Source organism: Halichoerus grypus, chromosome 10 (assembly GCF_964656455.1).
Source record: "Halichoerus grypus chromosome 10, mHalGry1.hap1.1, whole genome shotgun sequence".
Classification (NCBI taxonomy): Eukaryota; Metazoa; Chordata; class Mammalia; order Carnivora; family Phocidae; genus Halichoerus; species Halichoerus grypus.
In genome coordinates, this window is record NC_135721.1 from 50,387,899 (window position 1) to 50,412,508 (window position 24,610).

At 35.5% G+C, this 24,610-nt stretch overlaps 1 protein-coding gene and 1 non-coding gene across 12 annotated transcripts in view; both read right to left on the reverse strand.

Annotated features, from left to right (window-relative positions):
- ZNF638 (zinc finger protein 638) overlaps window positions 1-24,610 on the reverse strand; it is a 124,315-nt gene that overhangs the window by 37,615 nt on the left and 62,090 nt on the right. For 10 of the 11 annotated variants that reach the window (XM_078056417.1, XM_078056421.1, XM_078056415.1 and 7 more), the window contains exons 2-9: window positions 22,422-23,937; window positions 17,494-17,555; window positions 11,427-11,465; window positions 10,153-10,445; window positions 8,797-9,074; window positions 7,054-7,200; window positions 6,062-6,184; window positions 128-186 (exon numbers count right to left, since the gene is read on the reverse strand). In XM_078056417.1, the coding sequence (XP_077912543.1) occupies window positions 128-186; window positions 6,062-6,184; window positions 7,054-7,200; window positions 8,797-9,074; window positions 10,153-10,445; window positions 11,427-11,465; window positions 17,494-17,555; window positions 22,422-23,735 (2,315 nt within the window). In that variant the 5' untranslated portion in view covers window positions 23,736-23,937. The remainder of the gene's footprint in view (window positions 1-127; window positions 187-6,061; window positions 6,185-7,053; window positions 7,201-8,796; window positions 9,075-10,152; window positions 10,446-11,426; window positions 11,466-17,493; window positions 17,556-22,421; window positions 23,938-24,610) is intronic. The other variant, XM_078056416.1, reaches the window with a different exon arrangement.
- Window positions 20,387-20,489, reverse strand: LOC118551999 (U6 spliceosomal RNA). The gene has a single exon (XR_004925321.1). It is a non-coding gene; the product is annotated as a U6 spliceosomal RNA (small nuclear RNA).

A 24,610-nucleotide genomic window follows, 5' to 3' on the forward strand; every position in this document is an offset into this window, starting at 1 on the left:
CTTAACAATGTCCCATTTAAACTGGAGTCAGGATAATAAAATATATTAAAAATGCAGTTGTATAAAAATTTTAAAATTAATTCATATGCACATTCATTCTTGCATATGAAATCATGGAATTACTTACTTTAAAGTAGCTGCAGATGCTTTCTTTGAATCTGCGGTCTTTTTCTTCATCTCTTTGTTCTATGAAAGAAAAAGATTTTGAAAAAAAATCTTAGTTTCTTCCCCAATTATAAAGGGCACTTTAGAAAATACAAGCATAAAGAAATACAACAAAAAACATTATTATGAAATTCAGATCAATTTAACATATATTTAGTGACTATTCACCAATTGTCAAGCACAATTTTAGGCATTGGAGAGGAGTAGTAAATAAAACAAAGTCCCTACCTACTCTCGAACAAGATTAACTTCAAGGGGTAAGGAAAGAAAAACCACAAGGAAATTAAAAATACATACATATTATGTCTGTCAGCAACAAGTGCTGTGGAAAAAAGTGAGAGAGAAAGGAAACAGAAGTGCTCTTGTTGGGGAATGAGGAGCAATTTTCAATAAGTTTGTTATACAACTCTCACCGAAAAGGTGATATATGAGCAAATACCTAGAAGAGGTAAGAGCAAGCCACTACCAACGTTGAGAGCATTCCAGACAGAAGGAACAGCAACTGTAAAAGGCTTTTGAGATCCATGCCTACTACCTTGTTTTAGAAGTGTAAATGATGCTTGGGGTTGGAAATAGAGAAGGAGAGAAAGAGGTATGTAGTGGTTTGGGGGTAGAGTGTGGGTGGAATGTGTGGTGTAAGCTCATAAGTCATTTTGAGTACTGGCTTTTCCTCTGAGTGTGATCAAAGGTTCTGAGTCTAGGAATGGCAAGATCTGGTTCCATGTTGAGAATAGAGTCAAGGTGAGTGAAAAGGCAAGAAGAGGACAATCTCTATTGTCATAATGCTACTATAGTAACAAAGCAAAAGATGGTGGTAGACTGGACCAGGGTGATAGCAATTAGATACTGAAATGTCACGGTATTATTTGAAATATTTTTTGTAAGACAGTGATAAGAAAATGTACATCAATAGTAAAAGGTAGAATTAATGAATTACAAAGAATTGACCTTTCTTCCATTCAACCTTGAGAATGTGTTGCTCTGCTATCTAAGACTAGACTATTCCTTTTCATATTTACACTGTTTCTGCCTGAATCACTAGAGGCTACCCCTGCATAACTATAAAATTTAAAATCTTCAACTGTATTAAAGTGGTGTCCTCTTTCTGGAATTTCAGTTATATGCAGACTGGGTCTCCCAAATATGTCCACATCTTTCCTCTTCATTACTAATAGACTGTAAGTTCCAAGAGTGAGAGCACATCGGTCTTGTTCATCACTCTATCTTCTGCAGATACCACAATGCCTGACATATAACAGATTTTTAAGAAAGTTTTTCAATTAAAATGAAATTAAACTCTCATCTGATGAATTCTATCTTTGGTTTTGTTACTCATTTAGATTTTTCTATAACGTTCAAACCACTGATAACCGTTTTCCAGCACTGTTTTCCATTTCCATGCAATCTTCTTGGATCTTAGCTGACTGTCTACTCTGGGTTTTCAATATAATGTCGCCATGAATCTTTCCGAAAATACCAAATTAAAATTTTGTAAGTTTTGTTTTCGTTTTGTTTTTGTAGAGTTGAGCTGCAGCACTATTTCATAGTTGCAATGGAAAATCTGATACTTTTTTGTAGATCAAGTGTTCCTGCTCCATTAAAGAAAATTTGGGAGTATGAACTACTGTCTAATTCTGTGGGGGGGGGGGGGGAAGCTTGCTTTCATCAGATTCTTGGTAGTGGTGGTGGTGAAGGTAGCTCAAAAATGGCTAAGAATCAGTATTAAGAACTGAGGTCTACATTGGCTTTTAATTAAAGACAAGGTAATTGAGTTTGTTAAGAGTTGTGCAGATTCATTCACCTAAATCCTTCAGGTTTAAATACAGGGATGAAGGCAATTTTCACCTTTTTTTTAACATTTCTTTATTGATTTGAAGAAGTAGCCAAATGGAAAGAATATTCTTTGAATCAAAGCCAGAGTCAAAGGCAGTCCTAACATGAAATATCAAATGTAGGCAGAAACCTTTTGTCTTGGTTTGACTATTCATGCCAAAATTAAGATCTGGACCAAGAAAGCTATAGCACTGACATTCTTCCTAGTTTGGGCTCCCAGCCTATTTTTGGCTTGCTCTAGCAAGGAAATTTGATGTCTTCCCCTATAATAAGAAGCTAAGAAGGTTATCTATACACTTCCAATCTGAAACAGCCATAGCTGTTTCCTCCAGTCAGTCCCTAGGAAGGCTGCTTGATTACAACAGAGGAGTCATGAGTTAGCCCTATCCAAACTATATTTAGTTGAAGAATATCAGTATTTTTGACCCAGATGGCATGTTTTCTAGTTTACAGTGCTGACAGCTTCCCCTATTCATTACTATGAAAATCAGAATAGTAAATATTATTGGGCTCTTCTTGGACTTCTGTTGCTACCTTACCAACCTTATCAAAATGTTATCAAAGAGAATTATTTTAATCTTACTGAAATATTCTTATAGCCTAAATATATCCTTATTCACCTGTTTTCCCAGATTAAACTTTTCAGTATTAAAGAAGACGGACTTTCTCCCCAGTTCACAAATTTAATGATCAGCCAGGTCTCACTGGAGAGTAACTGGTTTAAGCTGTTTCTCCTTCCTATCTCAAGTTTACTAATCTACCTGAAACCATTACTATCATTACAATAAGCCGGTTGGCTAGATGAGTCTTCTAAATGTACTTAGTGGTTTTTTTCTCGTCTCCCCTTTCAACACTCTTTTCTTTGCCTTCTTCAGTCATTTGCCTAATTCATTCTGCAGATCACTCCCAAATCAATCTATCTAATCCATCCATTTTGTGTCATAGTTCTGTTCAAAACCTTGAATAACACTTAACTGTCTACAGGATAAAGTTTATGTTCTTAAATTATACATTCAATTCTTGCTTCTCCCTAACCTCCTCTGCAACTAGAGAAGGTTATGTGTCACTGTTCTGGTAAATCAAATGTAGGTAAAAGTTGCTGAGAAACTCATTCTTCCACAAAAAAATAATTTTTTTAAAAAATCAAAACCCTTTTTTGCTTTTGATTTTCATTCCTTTATTCCTTTCTTTCTGCTTGGAAGATAAAAATGATGCCACAAGGTACAGCAACCATCTTACAACTGAGGGTGAAAAGTACACGCTAAAAGTGGTGAATCAGAAAAAAAATGTCTGGGTTCCTGATGATATTACGGAGCTGCTGCACCAGCCATGGACCACCTACCTATAGATTTTCTGTTATGAGATAAATAAACCTCCTATTTCTTTCATAAACCACTGGTGAAGTTTTCTGTTAGTTGAAAATATAAGAAACCCTGAGTGATAAAATTGTTAATAACTAGGGTTACCATAAAATTCATTATTCAAATCAGGACAATGGAAATAAATAGATGGCATGTAGCAGATGTAACCTAGGATCATGTGTTACTCTAGTAGTAACTAATCAGAAAACAAACGAAATAAAAAATATCGATTCTTTATGGAATAGCAATTTTAGTAGTATTTATGAAATATACACAAATAAATATGTAAGTAAGAAGTAAACTTAACATCCCTTCCAAAACGTACACTATGGAAACATTACAAAAGAACATTATGAAAAGACACTAAATGAAGTCTAAATAAACGGAGACAAACCCTGTTTCTGAACAGAAAAAGTATTATAAATCAATAAATTCAATATAATATTAAACTCCCAGTAAGATTTTTCAGAGAACATTTTTAAATGGATTCTAAAACCAATAGCAGGAGTAAATGTTCAAGATTAACCAAAATAAATTTTTGATTTTTATCTATTTATTTATTTGAGAGAGAGAGAATATATGCGTTTGCACACAGGAGCTTGTAGGCGGAGGATCAGAGGGGAAGGGAGAGGGAGGGGGAAAGAATTCCAAGCAGACTTCGTGCTGAACATGGAGCCCAACGTGGGGCTCAATCTCAAGACCCTGAGATTAGAACCTGAGCTGAAACCGAGAGTCGGACGCTTAACCAACTGAGCTACCCAGGTGCCCCAAATATAGTTTATTTTTTCAAAATAAATTTTAAATAAAGAACAAAGAAAAAGGATTCTACTAGAAAAACAGGCAATTATGTAAAATTACAGTAACTGTTATAATGACTGAAATCACATAGTACTGTAACAGAAATAAACAGACTGATCTAACAATAGTCTGATAGAGATCTGTGTGTGTAGGGTAATTTATACACATAAAGATAGCTTTTGAAATCAATGAGGAATAACCAGTTAGGTATAAATGGTGTTGGGCTAGTTGGTTATCCATTTTGGAAACAGTATTGATCCCAATAACACATTAACCACAACTTATAGATCAATATAATAATGGAATCGTATCTTTTTGGCACTGGTATAGAGAAGGTCTTCTAAAACAAGACAAAAGAAAAAAAAAGCAGAAGCCATTAGGAGGAAAAAATCAACTTGAGTACACTAAAATTAAAAACTTTATATATGGATATACATATAAACAACATACTAGAAGAAAATACTTCTCATAAGTAATACAAAATTAGTATCTAAAATCATGAACACCTTCAAATGAAGTTTTTTTAAAAAGGCAAACAACCCAACAGAAAGATGGGAAAAGGTATACACAACTCATTAAGACAGTAATAGCTATTATATTAAGATACTGAAGTTTAATAGTAATCAGGAAAATGCAAATTGAAGCTCGATACCTATTTCACATACTGGATTTTAAAACTGCAAATACTAAGACGTTGTGGATAATAAAACACTAGTACTCTCATTATTATCAGACTGTAAATTATTATAGCTACTTAACATGACATCTGGTATTACTGTATACCCTATAACCCAGCAATTCCACTATAGGTATCACCTTATAAAAACAGTACCATAAATGCATAAGAAAGGCCTGTAAAAGCCATAATCAAGGAAGTTAACATAGTCCTGTTATAATAGTGAAAAATCAGAAATAACCTAAATATCAAATCCATAAGGAACTGGTAAAATAACTGTGGTATGTTTATACAGAGTGATACCACACAGAAGTTAGGAGGAATGAGGAAAACCTGTATGTACAAACATGGTTAGATCTCCAAATTAAATTGCTGATTGAAAAATGTGTACTACAAAGCCCCTTTGAAGTAGACATTCTTCAGCAAATATAATAATTACATGAAAAGAACACTCATACACAAAGTTAAACTTACTGAATATATTTGTAAGTACTTCTATAGACATTATCAATAAATATATAAACTAAAGCATAAAAAATGATCTAGAAACACTAAATTCATAAACAGTAATATTTCTAAGGAAGCAAAAGGCCCAAAAGAATATATACACTCTGTAATTCTCTTTATTTAAAGTTCAAGACAGGCAAAACTCAACTATGGTATTAGAAATCAAGTTAGGGGTTACTTTTGGGCAGAAGGGAGGGTTTAAGGATTCGGAAGAAGTATGAAAGGGGCTTCCAGGATGTTGTCAATGTTAGTTTGTGACCTAGGTAGGTTTCAGAGATGTTTGCTAATTTTTTTTTTTTTAAGATTTTATTTATTTATTTGACAGAGAGAGAGAGAGACAGTGAGAGAGAGAACACAAGCAGGGGGAGTGGGAGAGGGAGAAGCAGGCTTCCCGCGGAGCAGGGAGCCCTATGCGGGGCTCGATCCCAGGGCCCTGGGATCATGACCTGAGCCGAAGGCAGACGCTTAACGACTGAGCCACCCAGACGTCCCAATGTTTGCTAATTTTGTGAAGTATTTTCTCCTAGTCTATTGCTTGTCATGTAACACTGTTTATAGTGCTATTTATGTAGATATAAAGTTGTTAATTTCAATGTATTTCAATCCATACACAATCTATTGAGTGAACATAAATTTATGTTCCATGCATTTTTCTGTATGTACCATACTTTAAAAAGTCAAACTTTATCAACAAGACATGTTTGATCTAAATCCAGTTTACCTGTGATTTTTTCTTTCCTGGAACACATACTTTCACACTTTTCCCTTTTATCAGAAGAGGTGTTGTTTCAATGTACTTCATGACTGCAGTAACTGCCTCTCTAAATTCCATTTCCAAGTAAGCCTAAATAAAATGTATTAAATTTTTAGTCAAAAATCTAACTCAAAATTCTCTGCATGACTTAGTACTTTTTGTACTTTTGAACTTTTTGAACATAAAACTACGAAATTACAAGTCCTGGTTGCTTTTATCTCTTTTTGTTTTGCTAAAGTGTCATTTGATCTCTAGGGTGTTTTCACACATGAAATGGACATTTTACCTTATTACCAAGATAAGAAGAGGGGAAACAGGTCCATGGTGCGCTCATGGAATAAATGGAGAAAAGGCAGGATCTGGCCTAGCTGCTGTTAAGTCTGACATTTTTAAGGCTTCTTGCAATAAAGAACACTACCAACTATGTTCCCATTTGTCTCACAATTTTATGTTCTGCTTAGTCCAGGGTTGTTCCTAATTTTGATGAACTTTACCGTGTGAGTTATAGAACTATAACCCACATGTAAAAAATACTGTACAACAAAATCATTTTTTAGTATAATCTTACCAGTGTGCTAAAGAAATGAAAAAGCAAACTATAACCTGCCACCTGTTTTTGCGTATGTTTTTTTTAACACAGCCATACCCATTCATTTGTATATTATTTATGGCTGCCTTTGTACTACAATGGGAGAATTGAATAGCTGCAATCCTATGGCATACAAAGCCTAAAATATTTACTACCTGGCCCTTTACAGAAAAAGTATGCCAATCCCTATTCTAAAAGATAGAAAACAGTATTTGGGGACCTTGTTCACTGGAATCCAAGCATTTACATTAACTCTCAATTAACAATTATGTATGTAGTAAAAGTTGCTAAAAGATCTTTATAAAGTAATAACCAGACTTTATAACATAGTAACTTCGTATGTATTTTTAGAACAGAGGGAATGACTCACTTCTTTTCTATAAGGAACAACGAGGACATCATTAACTTTTCCAAATGGTTGAAATATTTTTCTAATATCTTCTTCAGTACAGCCATCCTCTGGTAATTCAGATATAAGAAGAACTGAACCATAATGCGAAGACTGGTCTTTCCGAAGCTATTTTTGAATGAAAGAAAATTAATAAAAGAAAAAAAAAAGAATTAAGCCATAAAGTACAATAATTCCCAATGTAATTTCTTCTACCATTAACCTAAGTCTTTTAAACAGACTTCTCTAAATATTTTAGCACAATTAAAAAAAAAATTTTTTTTTTAAAGATTTATTTATTTGAGAGAGAGAGAAATTAGAGAGAGAGCACATGAGAGGGGGGAGGGTCAGAGGGAGAAGCAGACCCCCCGCCGAGCAGGGAGCCCGATGCAGGACTCAATCCAGGGACTCCAGGATCATGACCTGAGCCGAAGGCAGTTGCTCAACCAACCGAGCCACCCAGGCGCCCAATTAAAAAAATTTTTTTAAATGCTAAAGTAGTAAAAGATACGTTTTATATTTTGCCACTCAACCCTAACAGTGATCAGAGCTTACAGGTAAAGACAATCATAGATGCTCTTTTCTGTTTAGAAGCATTTTGTAACAAACAAGACCTATGGAATGGTCCAAAGTACTGAAGAATATTTTTCTACATGAATCTACATGGCCCATCATTAATAAAGATAAAACTATAGCTTTGTGCACTTTGTGTTTTAATAGTTGAAATGATATTTAAATAGGTATAACATTTTTAAAAGACTCATATATAATATGTATAAAACCTGTAATATCAAACTTTTCACTTATATTAAAAATTGACTTAAAAAAAAAGTTCCACTGCCACCATCTAGAAGCCTTGAAACAAAATGAAAAGAGTGTTATAGATTAATTTAGCCTCTTCAAAATTTTCCCTATACTAAAATTTCTTCCTAACACTCTTCAAAATTGTGTAATTACAGGTTGATTATTTTAAGTGTATCTTTCTAAATATAAGCTCTTTAAAGGCAAGGATTTATAGTTGTTGAAAATATTTAGAAATGTATACCTAAATACCTGAAGACTTATTAATATTACATTAAACATCTGATAATCTGCCCTAACCTTGGCAATTACTCTAATGTTCTCAGGGTGCTTTATGTACTATCTACTATAATAGTAATGTAATTAACATATACAATAAAACAATACCTCAGCATTTTAACTAGCAGGTTATAGTCAAAATACACCAATAAATCAGTACCAGAAAATAGGCTATTCTACATTGGAAAACAGAGTATTTGACTTGTGCACTGTACAGCAAAAAAGTAAAAAATAGATTAAAAATGACCAATTCTCAGTAGAGACTCACTTTTACAGCTTACTGACAAAGATTACAAAAATCCATTAATGTTGCTGGTGATTACATTCACTTCCCCCACCAGATAGCAAAACTCATCACAATGACCTGCCTGTGTGGTTAGCAAAAACACCAAACCATCAAAATGTTCTCACTTTTGATACATCAAATGCCAAACCTCTAGGATTTGTAAGCTACAAGATTTTAAATTAATGGACTTTTACTAAATTCATAAGCACAACCAATAAAACATTCCATTATCAACATAATTTAACAAGCCACCATTTCAAACTTTTAAAATATGAAAATAAAAAATTCAAACAACTTTTTTGTATCATAATGACACACGTATGTATACACTTACACTAACAAATTAAAGAACTACTGACCTTACGCTGGATAGAAACAGCTTTTTCAGACACTGGTTTACATTCTGGTAAGGTGTCATCTTCAATATTCTTGGCTTTGTAACGAGCAGAATGTCCCCCCAAATTTCCATCACCCTTTGTAGGGTTTGTAGATTTAACTGATGGCTTTGATCCACTGCCAGTTTTAGGCTTTTGTGCTGGTGAGTGTCCTTTATCAACTATTTCAAGATGTTTCTGTTTACTGAATTCTGACCCAAGCCCAGATCGTTGTACTACATCTTCTAATGCTTTTTTTCTATCTAGTAAAAAGGACATAAATGCAACTTCAACTGAAAAGAACTTAAGGTGAAAACCATCTCATCACATTATTAAAAAAAGAGTAACTCCTCAACTGCCCAAATATTTATCACACAGAGCCGCTGTCAGACCAGACAGGAATCAAATACACACAAAACAATTCTCAGTCTTTAATTCTCCATTCATGAGCTAATCTTACACCAGTGGTCCTCAAACTTTTGATTTCAGTATCCATCTTCACTTTTAAAAACTGAGGACTCCAAAGAGTTTTTGTGTTAAATTTATCAATATTAACCATAAGATACTTAAATCGAATTTTTAAAGTATTTACTAATTCATTTAATAAACTCCTGTGTTAGCGTAAGTAACATTTTTATGAAAAACAACTTTAATTCCCAAAACAAACAAAAAATTAGTTAGATGAGTAGCACCACTGTGTATTTTCCCAAACACTTCCACGCTGGGCTTAAAAACCTGGATTCTCCTATCTGCTTCTGCAACCAATCTGATAGAGACATTGTTTTGGTTGAAATGTATAAAGGAAATTCAGCTTCACAGACATATAGTTGGAAAGTGAAAACCTTGGAGACCTCTAAAAAGATCTCAGAGGACACATATATGAGCTATTCTAGAAATGTCACTAAACCAGTATGAGGACACGGTTGAAAATATGAGAAATTTCAAAAAACTTTTAGACTAATTCATGGGCAAACTAAGATGTTGGCATATCCGCAGTTTTTAAATTTGATTTAGATACACTCTTCCACATTTCTTCTGTTAATAAAAGGAAGAAGAATGGACTAAGGTTGGGATGTGGGTCAATTTCACACAGAAATTCTAAAATAAAATAAAACAGAGTATTATATATCTATCTTATTAAAAGAACTAAGGCAAATAGCTCAAAATGTCAACTTTTGTTAAATATTGACAGTAGCATATAAGTCATGATTTCAAACTTATTAAAAATATAGAATTTAAAACTTCAAACAAAAAACCTAAAAAATTTAGTCAAAATAAGTAAATTTATTATGTTATATTATATATTATAGTATATATTATTATTCATAACCATAAGTGTACCTGATGATCTCACTGATCTCCGTGATATCCTTTCAGGGCTAACTGAGCGAAAGCATTTTGGACTACCTCTAAATGGATTTCTCATTCGATATGGTGAACGGGATCTGGATCTGTATCTAGAAATGAAACGATGGCAAATTTTTGGACTTCGGCTTCTTGGTCTGTATATATATCGTACTGGGCTTCGAGATCGATGGAATCTATGACTTGAGCTTGATCTCCTAGAACGTCTAGGACTGGGAGAATGAGAACGTCTTCTTGGAGTTTCATTTTCTTTTCTATTGCCTTCATTTCTATAAAGTATGGGGGGAAATCACAAGATTCAGGGATTTAATGTAAATTTAAGTCATATTAAGTTATAGGACAGAAGTTCCTTCTTAACAACAGACTATAAATAATACCAAACTCTGATACCATATATTTATTTAAAACAAAAACCTATTTGTTATGACACAATTCACCCTCACAGATAAATGAGAAACAATCAGAACAGATGCTCTGCCCTCTAATTGCTTGGATCCCTGTTTTGCTAATATACAGAAGAATATCCTCCATCAATTTCTTGGGCTTTTCCTGTACCATTTTATAGCCAACTATATATTGAAAGTATTAAGTTATATAAAGAATTTAAGAAGTGATTTACATAAACAAATGTTTTTCAACTTTTTCCTGAGATTATGCCACCTACAAATATTTTTTTTTTTTTAGAGATTTTATTTATTTATTTGAGAGAGAGAGAGAGAGAGAGAGAGAGTGAGAGGGAACACAAGCAGAGGGAGAAGGAGGCCTCCCGCTGAGCAGGGAGCCCCGATGCGGGGCTTGATCCCAGCACCGTGGGATCATGACCTGAGCTGAAGGCAGACGCTTAACAACTGAGCCACCCAGGTGCCCCTCTACAGATATTTCTTTGACTACTGTACTTGTATATACAAACATTAAACAGGGACCTCCTAGGGAATACAAAGCTTAATAAAACCATTCCCAGCCTTGAAGGCATTTATAACATAAGACCCCACGAACATAAACAATAACAAAAGCATTAAGTATTTTCAGAAGACTAAAAAAAAAAAAGACGTTCACAGAGGCAAGCTGTCACATTTAAGCTGGGATAATTAAAGAAAGATTCATAGAGATTGTTGCATTTGTCTGCTGTTTAAAAGTAAAAATGATCAAAACAGGAACTCAATTAAAAACAGTACCTTTAAAAAAAAAAAGTACCTGTTTACTTTTAAAAGAAAATCAAGTCTCAACAATACCACTATTCAAAAAATTACCTTCTTGATGGGAGGATCTCAGGATTCCAATCGGGATACCTATTTTGAGAATAAATAGTATTAATGAACAGTTAAAATGGGACTGTATGTCTCAATCTTTCCCTGCAATGTATCAGGAGGACTGTTCAAAACCTAAGTTTACACAGTTTACACAGTAATTTATTAGTGTACTAAAATATGAAAATTTCTGGAAAGTATATTTTCAGTGTCTAATTCAATAAATAATCAAAGCATTATTCTAGTAGGCAATTCAAGGAATAGAAACACATTCCTAATACATTAAAGACTTCAAAGTGTAAGTAAAATAGGCAATACACATACAAGTGTTAAGATGTACAGAAGAGGTACATGACACAAGTTTAGGTAGGGGTTAAAAGACAAAGACAGTTCATGCACTTTGCAGAACTCCAGGGGACCCCATTCTACAGAATACAACATGTATGGTGCCCTTTATGCTGTACCAAGCGGTCCTTGAAGAGATACATCTGGTGGAAGAATCGGGAAAATTTGCAGGAAAGGCTGCTTTTCAGGTGGCCCTTAAAAAGGTCTACTAATAGGCATGGATCAACGCAGGTTTCATGCAGTGGCTATACATACAAGAATTCAGAGGCAAAACAAGTGTTCTATTCCAGGAACTGGTCTGGCTGCAGCATGGCAATGATGAAAAGGAATTATGAGGGGGGAAAACCTGGAAAGGTAGCTCCGAGTTAGAAACTGTGAAGGTCCTTGAAATCAGGTAAGGAGGTTGCACATAAGTAAAAGGCAACGGGGAACCAATAAACATTTCTGAAGTGAACACAAGAATGCTTTCAGGTCAACTGGAAATAAGTATCTGGAATTATGGGGAAAGATGAGGACTGAGATATTTAAAAATTAGGCATGCAGAAGCCACAGGTATAGTACAAAGACGGTGTGAGACTAACGCAGGATATAGTTTGTAGGAGAAAGGGCTGAGGACAGAATTTTATGCACACTAACACTGAAGAGTAAAGCAGACAAACACAAACCAATAAGAGATTAAGTAGTAATCACAGAAAGAAAAAAGTATAAGGAACAGTAACATCACAGAAGCCTAAGAAAAAGACCTCTTCCTCCTCAACTTTTTAGAGATTCTGAACTCTAAAGGTTAATTGGGGGGCGCCTGCGTGGCTTAGCTGATTAAGTGTTTGACCCTTGATCTCAGCTCAGGTCATGATCTCAGGGTCATGAGATCAAGCCCTGTGGTGATTCTCCTCCTCCCTCTGCCCCATCCCCCCAACCCCAGCTCATACGCACCCTCTCTTTTTAATAAAAAAATAAAAAAATAAAGGTTAACTGGAAATTTTGGAAACATTATTAAATTGGAAGTTAAATCATTAAATCAACTAATATTCAAAAACAATTTTAATAACCAAGAGGAGAGCCAGGTAAGGAAATGGAGGCAGCCAACTCTTACAGCAAGTCACCTGGCAGGAAAATAAAGACGGGTCAAAACCATAGTAAAGGTGGGGCGCCTGGGTGGCTCAGTCGTTAAGTGTCTGCCTTTGGCTCAGGTCATGATCTCAGGGTCCTGGGATCGAGCCCTGCAATAGGCTCCTTGCTCAGCGGGAAGCCTGCTTCTCCCTCTCCCACTCCCCCTGCTTGTGTTCCCTCTCTCGCTGTGTCTCTCTCAATTAAATAAATAAAATCTTAAAAAAAAAAAAAGTATTAAAGGTAAAGTGGTTTTTATTTGCTGCTATTTGTCTAAGACACTGTTACAGCAGGTTAACTCAACAACAATTCTCAACTCCCTTTTCCCTTATCTGCCTTTACTACAGTAAAGATTAAAAAAGCTAAATATTTGCTTTCCTAACCTCCTTAGAATATATAGCCAGTGATAGGTTCAAAACAATGAGACACAGATGCAAAACCACGGGCAAAATTCTTCCTGCCTCTTTCCCCTTCTTCCTTCTGAGAGCAGCCATGATGCCTGAAGCATCTTGTTGTAACTATAGGGTGACAAACTATGAAGAACAAAAAAAAAGTTAACTTTAATCCAGTGTATCTATCATCTGGCATCAACAACTGTCAAAACATGGATAATTTTGTTTCACTTACACTTATGCTTTTAAAAACTTTCCTTACACTGTTACCATCTAAGAAGATAAATTTCTAATCTAACAGTATGGTGTTTAAAAGCAAGACTTCTGGAATCAAGCTATGCTAGGGTCTGAGTGTAGGTGCTGACACTTAATGGCCATGTATCTGAAAGCCAGTTAGTTAATGTAAGTAAGCCTTAGCTTTCTCATATGTACAATGCTAGAAATATGCTGGCTGTCAACACAAAGATGTTATTACATTTCTGGAGCTATCCAGTTTATGGATTCACAAGAGCTTGAGGACTATTATTCAAGAGTCCGTAATTATGTTCTGGATCCTCACTAGGCTGACTGCTAAAATAAATGTTTTTGTCTCTGGTGCCCAGGGCAGAAAGATAATGCATGTATACTATTCTGCAAGTTGAGGTTGGACTGCCTGCACATGCCTAACTAACTAGTTTAAAATGTGCTTCGGAAGCATGACACCCCTCGCACAGGCAGTATAGCATAATGGTTAAGAACAAGGACCTAAGTGACAGTATCTGTGTCCCAATGTGGGAAGTATACACATCACCTATAGTTTCTGTGACAAAAATTTTCAACATGTATTTAATGATAAGGAAACAAACAGGAAAGTACAAAATGTACTTTGGGACATTCTACAAGACAACTCCTTTCCTGGACATTTCAAAAGAAGTCAACATTGTGAAAGCATCCAAGAAAGAAGGAAAGAAGGAAAGAAGGAAGGAAGGAAGGAAGGAAGGAAGGAAAGAAGGAAGGAAGGAAGGAAGGGAGGAAGGAAAAGAAAGAAAAGGTAAGGTAAAAAGAGAAAGAAGAAACAGGCAGAGTGGACTGTTCTAGCTTAAGAGACTGCAGTGCATGAATCTTGATTGACTCCCGGGTTTGGGAGTGTGGTTGGAGGGTAGGCAGGGATTCAATGCGTTTACAACAGACAACCACTGTAGAAAAATTTCCTTATTCTTAGGAGATAGATGCTGAATTGAGGAGTGAAGTTATCATGTTTGCAATTTATTTTCAAATAGTTCAAAAAAGTTTAATAAAAATATAAAATATATGTGGCAAATGATAATAATTGGTGAATGAAGACAAATATATGAATGTTTACTATCCCTTCAACTTTTGCAGCTTGGAAACTTTTCAGAATAATCTGTTGAACAGAAAAAGGGGGAAAAGGAGTAAAGATCCATGGGCTAGACAGACTAGTTACACCAACTATTTGCTGTGGGACAGCAGGGAAGTTGACTCTCTATGCCTCAGTTTCCTCACTGATAAAATCACAAATAATCATTACACATACATTTCACAAGGTTGTTTTGAAAATTAAATTATGTAAAGGACTTAGAATTATGCCCAGCATACAAGAATATAGCTATTATTATTTATTTTTAATACTAAAATTCTGATGCACTGTATCTTTTCACAGGTTAACCAACCACTCCTGTATCATAATCCAGAAAGATCCAACAAAGACAAAGAGAGGGAAGAGATAATCAGCCTTAAGAAAAGGAGTAAGAGCCTAAATATACATCAGCAGGTGAATAACTAAATACATTAAGGTATAGAAACAAAAGGAACACAATGTAGCTTAAAAAAACAAAGAATGGAATAGCATATATTTTGCCATGGAATGATCCCAAGCACCTAATCAAATCTATTTTTTTGTCATTATTTTTTGCAGTGCAGAGAAAGCCAAGAAGGAATTATTCAAGAGCACACAACCTGAAAAAAAGGTAAATATGTAGGCAGGCACAGAAAGCACTTTAAAATCAGGGCCTAAGTGCATAAAAAAAAAAAAAGGGCTATCTACACAGAAGGCTTTAATAGGCGTATGTGCCATTTGTTCTAGGAAATTAATGGCAGTGTATGAGCTAGAATCTTCTTATTAACATTAATGCCTACCTATAGCAAATGACTCACTACCACTTAAATTCCTCATCTTCATAAAAATTAGACATTCAAATTTGTGGCTTAGGAGAGATTTTCCATTTACAGTGATAGCTAGGCCTATCTAATTCAGGTAACAAATTATTTCCATATAATAACCTATGTCTGCACAGCATCTATGTAGGGAAAAAACTCTATCTCTATTCATAGTCTGTATGATTCAGGTAGGGCTTATTATCACACTCCACAGCAGGAGCAGGCACATGACACCAACACAGGTCGAGTACCCAATTCTCACAACTATTATAACTGATTTCAACATGGACCAAAGAAAAGAGTCAAACCTCGGACTTATACAGGAGTTATGAGGAAAGACGGTTTTTTGTTGTGTTTATTTTGAACTCGTGGAATTACTAACTACACGGTTCATTTAAGTCCAAAATTACGGGGGTCATTTTGCTTTGTGGAGGAAGTGCACCTGGGATCTCACGCAGCCAAAGCAGAAGAGAACAAAGAGCCAAGAAACAATTTCTGACTACTCTGATTTTTGTTTCAGAATCCAATTGAGCTGTTCCTGACACTAGAATCACTTCTTATGCTTCCCAGTTAAATAAACTAATAAATTCCCTTACTTTAAAAACGACTTTCGGGCACCTGGGTGGCTTAGTCGTTAAGCGTCTGCCTTCGGCTCAGGTCATGATCCCAGGGTCTTGGGATCGAGCCCCACATCGGGCTCCCTCCTCGGCAGGAAGCCTGCTCTCCCTCTCCCACTCCCCCTGCTTGTGTTCCTGCTCTCGCTATCTCTGTCTCTGTCAAATAAATAAATAAAATCTTTAAAAAAAAAAAGACGACTTTGGGGTGCCTGGGTGGTGCAGCCGCTTAAGCGTCAGACTCGGTTTCAGCTCAGGTCATGATCTCAGGGCCTGCATCGAGCTCCATGCTCAGTATAAAGTCTGGTCAAGATTCTTTCCCTTCCTTCTCCCTCCCTCTGCTCCCCCATCTGCTCCTCCCCTGCTCAAAGTCCTTTCCGCCCTTGCTGGCTCTAAAATAAATAAATCAAATCTTAAAAAATTTAAAATAAAATAAAAACTAAAAACTCCTTGAATTAAGTTTATCACTTATGACTGAAGAGTCCTGAATAATCTCAAAAATTCTGGTGATGTTTTCATAAAGAACCAAACCAAAACCCAAAACAGCTGTGACAAAATCATTTGCCCCCAAACACGTTACTATCATCAGTCTAGTGACCAGTAACTTGACACACAACTGTATCATGTTTAATGAGTAGGGGGAATACAATTTAATTTTGTTACTCCAAGGGATATATGAGATTCCCGTTAAAGTCACACTTTTCACTTTCATAGGTGTGTCTGTCTTAAAAAAGCAAAAGGTTGAAAAACTGAAGAACCAATATTGAGGAACCAACACATCTAGCTTGTTTATCTCCCACTTAAGGTTTATTTTTTTTTTTTTTTTTAAAGATTTATCTATTTATTTGAGAGAGAGAGAGCACACATGTGTGAGCAAGCAAGCAGGGGAAGGAGCTGGTGGGGAGGGAAAAGAAGGGGGAAAGAATCCCAAGCAGACTCCGCAATGAGCTGCCACCGGGCTCAATCTCACAACCTGAGCCAAAACCAAGAGGCACTTAACTGACTGAACCACCCAGGTGCCCCTAAGGTTTATTCTTAAAATAGATTCTAAACCAGAGGAGAGCTTTACACCTGAAATTAAATACTGGTGTTTGGTTTGGGGTGGTTTTTAGTTATTTATCCTTTGGGAAAGTGGGGCAGATAGGAGAAAGGATGACTATCTACTCTAAAATAGATAAACCATTGCAAGGAAGGCAAGCCAGCAAGGAAATGAACCCATGACATTAAAAGTCTACCTACTGGAAATAATTAGGAGAGAGTCAGAAGAAAAGATCATATTTAATTCTCTCCTTTTGGAAAAAGATTAAATATACTTCACAAAATATTTCAAATAGGCAATAGCTTTCTAAAAATATTTTTCCCTGAAGTACCACACTAAAAGTATTTAACAGTCATGTCTGAACATTAACTATTTTGTAAATTTGCTACCTATAAAAAAGAAAAACTTGTTCTTACTGTTGACGTAACTGGCGGCAACTCTCAATATGAGTAGATGTATTTTGATGCTGAATCCAATCCTATTGTGAAAGGAGAAAAGTGCTGAAATTAGAATATTCCTCACACTGACTAATGAAATTAGGCTTTTAAAAATGACACAGGTAATTCTTTTTTTCAAAAATTAACAAATTTAGTTATAAGTAACATTTGACTACTCAATAATATTTCACAAAAATAAAGCACCTCTCCAAACAAAGGTACTTAATACCAGACCTTACTGATGCCATTTTGAAACATTTTAGTATAAAAACATTTAAAAAATCATACCCGTATCATACCCGTGGATACTCATTTTGAAATCAAATATGTATTTAAACTTGGAAAAAATAAAAGCACTGATCAGAAATAATTCACCTTACATATAAAAATACTCCAGAGAACACCAAAAATTCTATAAATAAAACGGTATCTGCAATGGCATCTTCAAAATAGTGTCAATGACTTTTATCTCTAAATTCAAGCTAACATATCAACAACAAAAAATCCTACCTCTTAGGCCAGTACCATTCCAAACAAGGTACCCACTATATTGACAAAGGATAAGATTAGTAAAAATATGAAAAACTGCTGCTGATTTAATCTAATTTATTTTCAGGATTTAAGGGAAAGTAACACCATTTCAAAGACATTTACAATGAACAAAATGCTTTTTTAATACATTACTTCATTTACAAATCTGCCCTAAAATTACAATCTGTACCCATAAATAGCTCCTGGAAGATACATCTGATTAAAATTTTTAAAAAAGACAACGTACAGTTTTCAAAAATACAGTCACCCCAGTGAAACAGTTAAAAGCAGTGTGTATTATTACTCAATGTTTTATTGTTTCTCCAGCATTTGGATAGGTAAAAAACTTACTCAACAGTTCTTTATTTTAAAATGTTCCTTGACGAAAATGTTATTCATTTCCATTTCAAAAATATTTTTAGTATGTCACTGCTACAAACTAGAAGTTTCCACAGTTAAAAACCACGGCTGACACTGATTTTGGAATCTGCCTTGTCAAGAACTATCTGAAGACAGGTGCATGCTACTGGCAATACTCAGCAAGAGGTTATGAAAAACCCTAAACTATTTCATTAAGCCACGGAACTGACTGTGGATTGCAAAAAAGAAATGTCTGCATATCCCGCTCAATGCTACAAATAGAAAGCTAGAAGAGATTGGCAGTTAAAGAGTCTCTAGTACTGCTGAACCCATGTCTTTGACATTAACTGGACATTGTTTACATCAAACAGACACACTGGCAAATAGTGGGTTGGGCATGATTTATTTAGACCATAAAGCATTTTACTCAAATAAGTTGCCATCATTTAAAAATCCAGTGATTTTACCCCCAAATCCAGACTTCCAGCTTTTCTTGAAAAAACAATACTGCACATGTATTCTGTATAGCAACTATCAACTGATGCTGATAGCTGCCCTATTTAAGGCATACACTCCAGTTCTACACATACATTCATATACATACATACATACGTATATATATATGTGTGTATATATATATACACACACATGTATATATATATATATATGTATACACACACTGTACTATTTAACAGGCCCACTTCACTCACTGATATCACTTGCTTTAAGCTCAGTAAATATACCCATGCCACCCCAATTTCTGGACTCTCTAGTAACAGTATCCAGATTAGATAATAGGGGTCCAAAAGCAGTACTGCCTCTCCAGAGAAAAAGTGATAATTACCCCTACTAAGCAGGAAATGCTGTAAGACTGTAGAGTTGAGTAGGCCCAAAATCAAACTGTGAAAATACCTACCCATATAAGAGCTCACTCTATCCTCCATCTACCTCAAAAATCTTTTATGTCAGTTAATATTTTCTCAAACTGAATTATTTCAGTCAGAAAGACAGCTTCTAAACTGAGGACAGCCAAAAAGACATAACTTCTAAACCAAGCACAGCTCCTCTGACATCTGAATCCCAATTTAGAAAAGAAATACATTTCACATTCTACTATTGCCTTTTTCAGGCTATAGTTTTAAAAGATTCAGCGGTGGGGAACATATTTATCAACTGTCATTTAGCAAAAAAAAAAAATTGTAATTGGTAATTTACATTTATTGGCTACATTGTTTACAAGGTCATATATATGCACATTTACAAGGCAGTAAGATATATCACACAGAAACAAGAGAGGTAGTTTGTACCATCTAAGTCCATGTTCACAAATCCCTATCGTGTGGTCATCCAGTAGTGAAGAATTCATTAGTTATATCCATCGTGCTGTTCTGTTAAAAAAGGTGTTTTCTGTTTTAAATGGCAATCTCTGTGAACTCTAATGAATCACTGATGATTTCTTTTCCTAACTTTTACTTTATCATATTAACCCAGACTTTCACCATCTTACACTTGAAGGAACTAGGGAAGCCTCATATTCAGTGCCCTACTGTATCTCTTCTCATGCCTATTCACCCTGCATACATCTGCCAGATTTATCTCCCTAAAATACACTTTGAACATGTCACTTCACATATCAAAAACCTTAATTAGCTTCCTAATGCCTCTCACCTCAATCTAAACTCCTTAAGCTAAACTTTTGAAGACCCTTGGTACCTATTGTTACTGCTGACATCTGAAATGTCATCCCTCCTCCCCTAGGTATATCTGAAGCCTACTCATTATTCAAGACCCGTATTTAACCGACTCCATGAAGTCTTCCCTCCCAAATCCTTCCAGGCCAGACTCAATACAGTAAGTTACTGTCACTCAATCTTATCCAACTAGTCTTTTGATGTCAGAAAGTACATTTATACTTTTTGGTTTTTGCTTTCCCTTTTTATTTTATCTGTATGAGATGATGATGGTAACTACACTTATTATAAAAAATATGGAACATATCACAAATTCACAGGTCATCCTTGCACACGGGCCATGCTAATCTTCTCTGTATTGATTCAATTTTAGTGTAAGTGCTGCCAAAGCAAGCATTATTTATACCTTTTAATTATATGCTGATAAATACACAATAGGTGTTGATAAATTGATAAAGCTGGCCTGAACGGATATAAGCCTGAAGTGAAGATAGAAATATTAAAACTCTCTCCCCTACAGCATACCAAAACAAGTTAAATGCAATCACTGAACCATCTGATGCCCTCTAATTTTTTAAATTCCTTAGGTGTGTAATTTTTCTTTCCAATGAGACTGTTTAAACTGCTTAAGACCAATGTCTTCATTTATATAGCTCTCATTTCTGCCCAGCATCTAATATAGCCATGTATGAAACTGGTAATCAGTAAATACCTACTGAATAAACATATAAACATATGCTTTTCCATTCTACAAAATAAAAACTTTTAAGTTCTCTATTTTAAGATACCTTTCTTGGATTCATCATGACTAATTAAAAGTTCAAATGGAATACAGAGAGCCTATTATTCAATTCAGAACTTAGGCCAGCGATACTTAAAGACTAAGTGCTACGAATTATTCTGAGACTTTTCAAGACTTGGCTATCTCCCTTGATAGGGAAGGCAACTATTACTTTATTAGAACTCAGCAAATTTGGCTAAAATGAGGAAGAATGCTGCTTTCCTATGCTAGAGTTAAGAAAAGCATCAGCTGAAATCTGGTGAGTGGGTAATACAAAGACAATAAAAGGGTAGCACTGGAAGGAGGAAAAAAAGAGAATTAAATACCTATAGGTTTTAAGCCTATTCAAAGTATACATACAACCAATGATATGGCCTTGAATCGAAGCTTATTCCATGGGAAGTACATTCCTTCCTGACCATTTATAATGAAAATCTACAAATCACATTAGTGAACAAAAGAAACAGTAGTTTCCAAATATACGTAAGTAAATAAAACATACTGGAAAAATTCCTACACAAATCCACCAACGATTACAGTTGACCCTTGAACAACATAGGTTTGAAGTGCACGGGTCCACTTAGACACAGATTTTTACAGTACACATAAGTGTATTTTCTCATGATTTTCTTAACATTTTTTCTCTAGCTTACTTTATTGTAAGAATACAGTATACAATATTATTAACATACAAAATGTATTAACCAACTATTTATGTTGTCGGTAAGGCTTCCAGTCAACAGGCTATTAGTTTTTAAGGAGTCAATTTGGACGTTCAACTGTGCAGGAGTTGGCACCCTCAAGCCCCAAGCTGTTCAAGAGTCAACTGTACTATCAAACAGTATATTCTACATTACTCTTCTGCACCTCTATAAAATACTTTCTTCTAATTATACTGACCATAGAGGTACACCTAGGCCTTTTTTATTTTTTTAAGATTTTTCTCTCTAAATTTCTACCATCTTACACTATTCTCTGAGCCGACAGCTGACCCCAAAATAATTACTCTTGACTCAATTTGGCTATGGATTAAGTTATTTTAGGACACTCCTTCTCATGAAACACTAAAAATCCTAGTCTAGCTAATCAGAAAATACTTAAATCAACATTAACTGTCTTTTAGCCTAAGACAGGTAGATACATGCAAGGCTACGATATACTATCTCTTAAAAGTGTGCAGTACAAATATTTTATTCCAACTTTTTATATTTTTATAACAGATTCTATTTAAAGTTGACTCATCTGATATTGTTTTATAAGTCCACAGTTTGTTATATAAATTTTATGCTGCATGAATTTTCTGAGAGAACTAATCAAAAGTTCAAAGTACATGGACAAACTATGTTATGTGGCCAGTCACAGGAATAAAGGAAGCCTAACACTCAAGTCAGTAGCCAGGGCTACTTAGATTTTAACTAAGCGGTGATGTTGCAATCACAAATAATTTCTGCCATTTCCTCAATGCCTAGTTAACACCAGCACAATATGAAAATTTAGAGGAAATTTGGGCGCTGAATTATACAGTGATCTTTAAAAACACTCACCTTCAAATGACTACATTCTACGTTACACAGAGAACACAAATGTGGAAATATTCTTGGAGACGCTGCATAATAATCATTCATCATAGAGGGAGTTGGAAGTCTCTTCATCTTCTGGGCATCAGCATGTGAAAACTTTGGTAACCATGATGCTTTCACAATCCCAAAGGGCGACTGAATGGGAATGTCAGCTTCTGACTGGTAATTCTTTTTACTTCCTCCTGATCCGTGTACATTAGATGAATTAATCACAGGTTCATGTGGGATCCGCTCTTGCTGGCTTACAGCTGAAATTAATTCTGATGAAAAAGGCTGCTGGTTCATAGATGGAGGAATAAGAGACTGATTCATTGTCTGGTTAACTGTTTGGCTAATGGACTGACTGACGGGTTTTACAGGTTCAAGGACTGACTGTCCTCCTGAAATGTGTAAGCCTGACATCTTAGTTCCACTCTCAACTGGAAAAAAGGACTGATTATTAGAGGACTCACTGGGGAAGTCCATCTGTCGAAACACATCTTCAACAGGAAACATAGAATTACATATCACATTTGGAGTGGGAACAGATGCAGAAATGCTCTGCTGCGACCGAAATTCATTCTTGACCTCATCTGTTGGAATTTCAGGATCATAAATACGTACTTCAAGTGGATCTTCTGTGTAGCCATATTTGCTTGCATGCCCATAATCAATCACATTACTCGAAACTGCCTCATTACCAAGCGTTTCTTTATTTCTGCTCTGAGAAGGTAAACTGGGTAATCGGCGCCCCATTTTTCTCATTCTTATATCCCTCAAAATTAATGGCATATTTTCAGGAGTTAGCTGTTCATCAGGATAGCGACTGAGTTCTTCTAAGTCTTCATTAGATAATCCAAAACTTGCTAAGATACTTGAGGCACTCTCTTTTGTATACCGGCTCTGAACTTGAGGACTCTGCTCTGTAACCTGTGTTATAGAACTCTGTTTCACTCCCACTGATGCAGATATATGAGGCTCATCATCCCACCGGCTACCATGAGGCTTCCCCTTCTTTTGTTGTGCTTCATGAAAATCCAATTTTTCTTTGGTCAATCTTGGATCAGTTCGGTGTTGAGTTACCTGAACATTCATTCTCTGTGGTCCCATGTTCTGATAAGATTCATGGCCAGCAAATCTGTGTGGAATTCCACGGGCTCTCCCTGCTGGGTAAAATCTTGGAAGACCCATGGATCCAGGCCTCATAAATGGTCCTGGAGGCCTCATCCCAGAAGGGTTAGGTGCTCGTGGCCTCTGAAGTGGAAAGTTTCCTCGAGGATTAAACCTGGGTCTCGACATGGCTATTTTCAAGAAAGCCTGATTTAATAAAGTATAAGGTGGTGTTGAACTATGTGAGGCAACGGCATTCAGCTGCTGAAGCGCCAACTGAGTCTTAATCTGAGCAAAGTGCAAAGGAGATGGGCCCAACAGAAGTGGGTTTGCAATGCCCAGGTTCAAGGAATTCACAAGTGGTGCGAAATTTTCCAAGAATAACACAAAGCTGAAAGTTAAAACACAAATATTAGATCATTTTAACTCAAACTACTTCATGAAGTGGGTTCTACAGCCAGTGTAAAACATTTTGAAATAAAGCCATGAAATCATCCTCCATTTCATATACTTTTAGAGCGTTTACGAGAATTGTTAACATTCCCAAAAATGTTCTCTTCTTTTCTTTCCCAAATCCAGAACACAAACCCCAAACCTCAAGCCAGAGTTCATGTACAAATTGTTGCACTGGGTGCTGTCCTAGGTGCTGAGCGGTAATTACAAATCCTTTTAAATAATCTTGAAAAACATTGGGGATTTCTTTCACGCTTTGTTACTGGAAAAAAAGATGAAGGCATTAAAATACTTAGAAACACACATACACTTAATATGTATGTTATGTACAAACCATTAGAACAGAAACTGTAAGCCTAAAATTTTACAAGACTCATTTCTCCAAGACACAGTCTCCTTGGAATCACATCTCACAAATTCCATATAGTAATTAGACTATGTTTAAGTTTCTGTTGTTAAATAAATGTTTCTTTTAAGATGAAAACTGATCATCAATAACTTGACTAGAGTCTGACAAAAGAATATGCAGCAGCATGGAACTGATTGTAACATACAACATAATATGTAGTACAACCACCAGTCACCTTTCTCTTGGATTCCCTCCACAGTGT